The following is a 3,062-nucleotide window of genomic DNA, read 5'->3' on the forward strand; positions in this document are numbered from 1 at the left end:
TCTCCCCCTCTTCAGGAAGCTGACCTTTGTTTGTCTTAAACTGCTCCTTAGCTTTCAGCACATAAGCTGTTATCCGCACTATTTTATTCAAATTACTAAAACGCTCAATTAATGAAATTTTGTCTAAAGAAAGACAAGACTGCTCCTTAATACCTATGTTGGCCGTGACGGCCGCCCGATATTCGCTTTGAATAGTGTTCCGCTCCTCACCAGTGAATTCTGGCTGAAATCTTTCTCTTCTATCTCGATTAACAAAAATAAATTGTGGACCATGCCACCATAAACTGCACTGTATTAATTCGGTTGCTAACATTCCTCTTGAGGCAATGTCAGCCGGATTCTGTTTTGATGGTACATAGAACCAATGTTCTTTCGGCACAAGATTTTGAATCAATTGTACTCTCTTTGCTACGTAAATTTTTAATTTGGAGGGACAGCTCCTGATCCAGCTCAAAGTGATCGATGAATCTGAGTAACACTCATACGGCACATATTTCAATTCACATTTATCTCGTATTATAAACATCAATTTTGCGAGTAGTTCCGCTGCACATAATTCAAGACGTGGTATTGTCACGGTCTTCACTGGAGCTACTCTAGTTTTGGATGTTAATAAATTACACCAGCTGCTCGCACCACTTGAACAACGCACATAAATTCCTGCGCCATAGCCGAGTTCTGATGCATCTGCAAACCCAATCAGCTCAATTTCTCTGCCCTTTGTTGTTTGAATCCATCGTGGAATTCGAAACTTATTGATTGCCGATAGAGTTGAATGAAAATTTATCCAATCATTACAAATTTCTTTATTCAATTTTTCATCCCATGTCACCTTTAATTTCCATAACCTTTGTAAAAATGCTTTGGCCTTGATCATTATCGGTGCTAAGTATCCACTTGGATCATAAATTCTCGCTATGTGACCTGCTATGGTACGTTTTGTAATAGGTTTATTCTGATCCCACTGCTCTTCAATTGAAAATATGAAACAATCACTGCTCGGTTGCCATTTTAATCCCAAAATGGATGTTGAATCGTCTGTCAGCTCAAGGGGTTCATTATCCGCACCAACGTCTTTATTTATGAGATTTAACAGCTCATGACAATTTGTCTTCCATTTGCCTAACTCGAACTTACCCAAGGCCATCATTTGATTCAACTCTCGATACAGGCGTGTAACTTCCTCAAGGGAGTCACCTCCAGACATGAAGTCATCCATGTATCTTTCGCTCTTAACCGCTCTTGCTGCAGATGGAAATCGTTTCTCGTAAATTCTTGCTAATTCCAGCATAGTAAAAATTGCCAAAAATGGACTCGATTTCATGCCAAATATCACTGTCTGCAGCACATATTCTTGCAATGGATCATCTTTGTTGAAACGCCAGAAGATTTTTTGATATTTTAAATCCTCATCGTTCATTCTTATTTGCAAAAACATTTTCTTTATATCTGCTGATAATACATATTTATGAAACCGGAATCGCATGATAACATGTGCCAATTTCTCTTGAAGATTCGGCCCTGCCAGCTGAATATCATTAACACTCTTCCCATTGGTGGTTGCACAGCTTCCATCCAAGACGATTCGAAAACGTGCAAGGACTGGGTGATGTGGAATATAATATCCTGTGGCATGCTGCTCTTTTATCGTAGCTAATCGCATATGTTTTGATTCAATGGCCTCCCGCATGGAACGATGATACTCTTCCCGCACTCCATGAAGCCGCTCAAGTCTCCTTTCCAACTGATAAAATCTTTGCAACGCGATTCCTCTTGACTGACCCAACTCAGTGTCCGACTTTCGGAATGGTATACGTACAATGAATCGCCCATCTTCTGCTCTAATTGTTGTTTTGCGATAGTATTCAATGGCTTGTTGTTCCTCATTAGAAAGAACTTTTCCTACGATCAGCTCTTCCTCGCATTCCCAAAATCGTTGTAACAATTTATCTAAACGATGAGTTTCTTCACTGCACATTACTGCTCTACCGACGTACGACACAGAAGCTGATAATTTTGGTGTTGCTTCTATGGTACCAAAAATTGCATAACCAAATGTTGTAAGTTGTGCACATAAACCGATACTGCTCCATAAAACTTGGCCCATAAGGATTTCCGACCAAGTGTCTATGCCCAATAAAATATCTGCAAATCCAGCTCTATTAAATTTTGGATCGGCTTTAACTATATGTTGAAATTCTTTTATATCCGCTCTACATTCTGTTCTCTGCGCTATTGGTAACTGTTTCATTACTACGCAGACTTTGAAGATACAAATTCTTTCTTCATCATCAAACCATGGACTAAATTTAATCATTGTCACATAATTTGCTACATTTATTCCTGTGACTCCTTCAATTTCAATATAATATCGTTGTCTAGGTAAATTGGCTCTGTATACCAATCTTTCAATAATTAAGTTCACTTCGGAACCCATATCAAACAGCACTCTTGCTAAAATTAATGCACCCACGTTGTTATGCAGCCTTACTAAGCCAGTAGTCAACACGGGTAATCTACGGAGCTGCGCTAATGAAAATTTTGATTGGTTGAGTTACCGCCCTGACTACCGCTCGGAGCACTGCCCATATAATAACTTTGCGCTGCCGGGTTAAGAGATGAACGCTGTGCACCCGGAGGTTGATACAAAGTCGTTGAATTTGATTGATGACTTGATGTAAATGGTTGTTCGCTCCAAGATGGCCCTTGCCAATTGGTAACCGCCAATGCATTTGTTGATGCCACTGGGACATTGCACAAAAGAGTATTGTGAAGGCCCTTGTTGCATCTTTTGCAGGGACCCGCTTTGCAGCTGGGTGATCCCGCCTTATGGTTGGATGAAAAACAGTTGGCGCATAAATTTAGTTCCCGCACACGCCTTTGCCGCTCTGGCACGCTCATTGCCAAAAATCTTGAACATCGGAACATAGGATGTGGAAATTGACAATTATTACATGAAACTCCCCTTTGTGGCTCACTATTTCCGTGTTGAGTATTTAATTTTTTCGATTTTTCATTCGAATTTGAATTGCCACTTGAATTTCCCGCTCTCTTCTGCCCGT

The 3,062-nt window shown here is 40.2% G+C and overlaps 1 protein-coding gene across 1 annotated transcript; it reads right to left on the reverse strand.

Moving 5' to 3' along the window:
• Positions 1-153: 153 nt before the first annotated feature.
• Positions 154-2,744, reverse strand: LOC116345538 (the record flags this gene model as incomplete). The annotated part of the gene is made up of 2 exons (XM_031774976.1): positions 154-2,454; positions 2,559-2,744. Coding segments are annotated over 2 exons (2,487 nt in total), but the record flags the coding sequence as incomplete, so codon positions are not given.
• Positions 2,745-3,062: the final 318 nt, after the last annotated feature.

This window comes from Contarinia nasturtii, unplaced genomic scaffold (assembly GCF_009176525.2).
Source record: "Contarinia nasturtii isolate CC-2019 unplaced genomic scaffold, AAFC_CNas_1.1 Cnas_scaffold_1325, whole genome shotgun sequence".
Taxonomy (NCBI): domain Eukaryota; kingdom Metazoa; phylum Arthropoda; class Insecta; order Diptera; family Cecidomyiidae; genus Contarinia; species Contarinia nasturtii.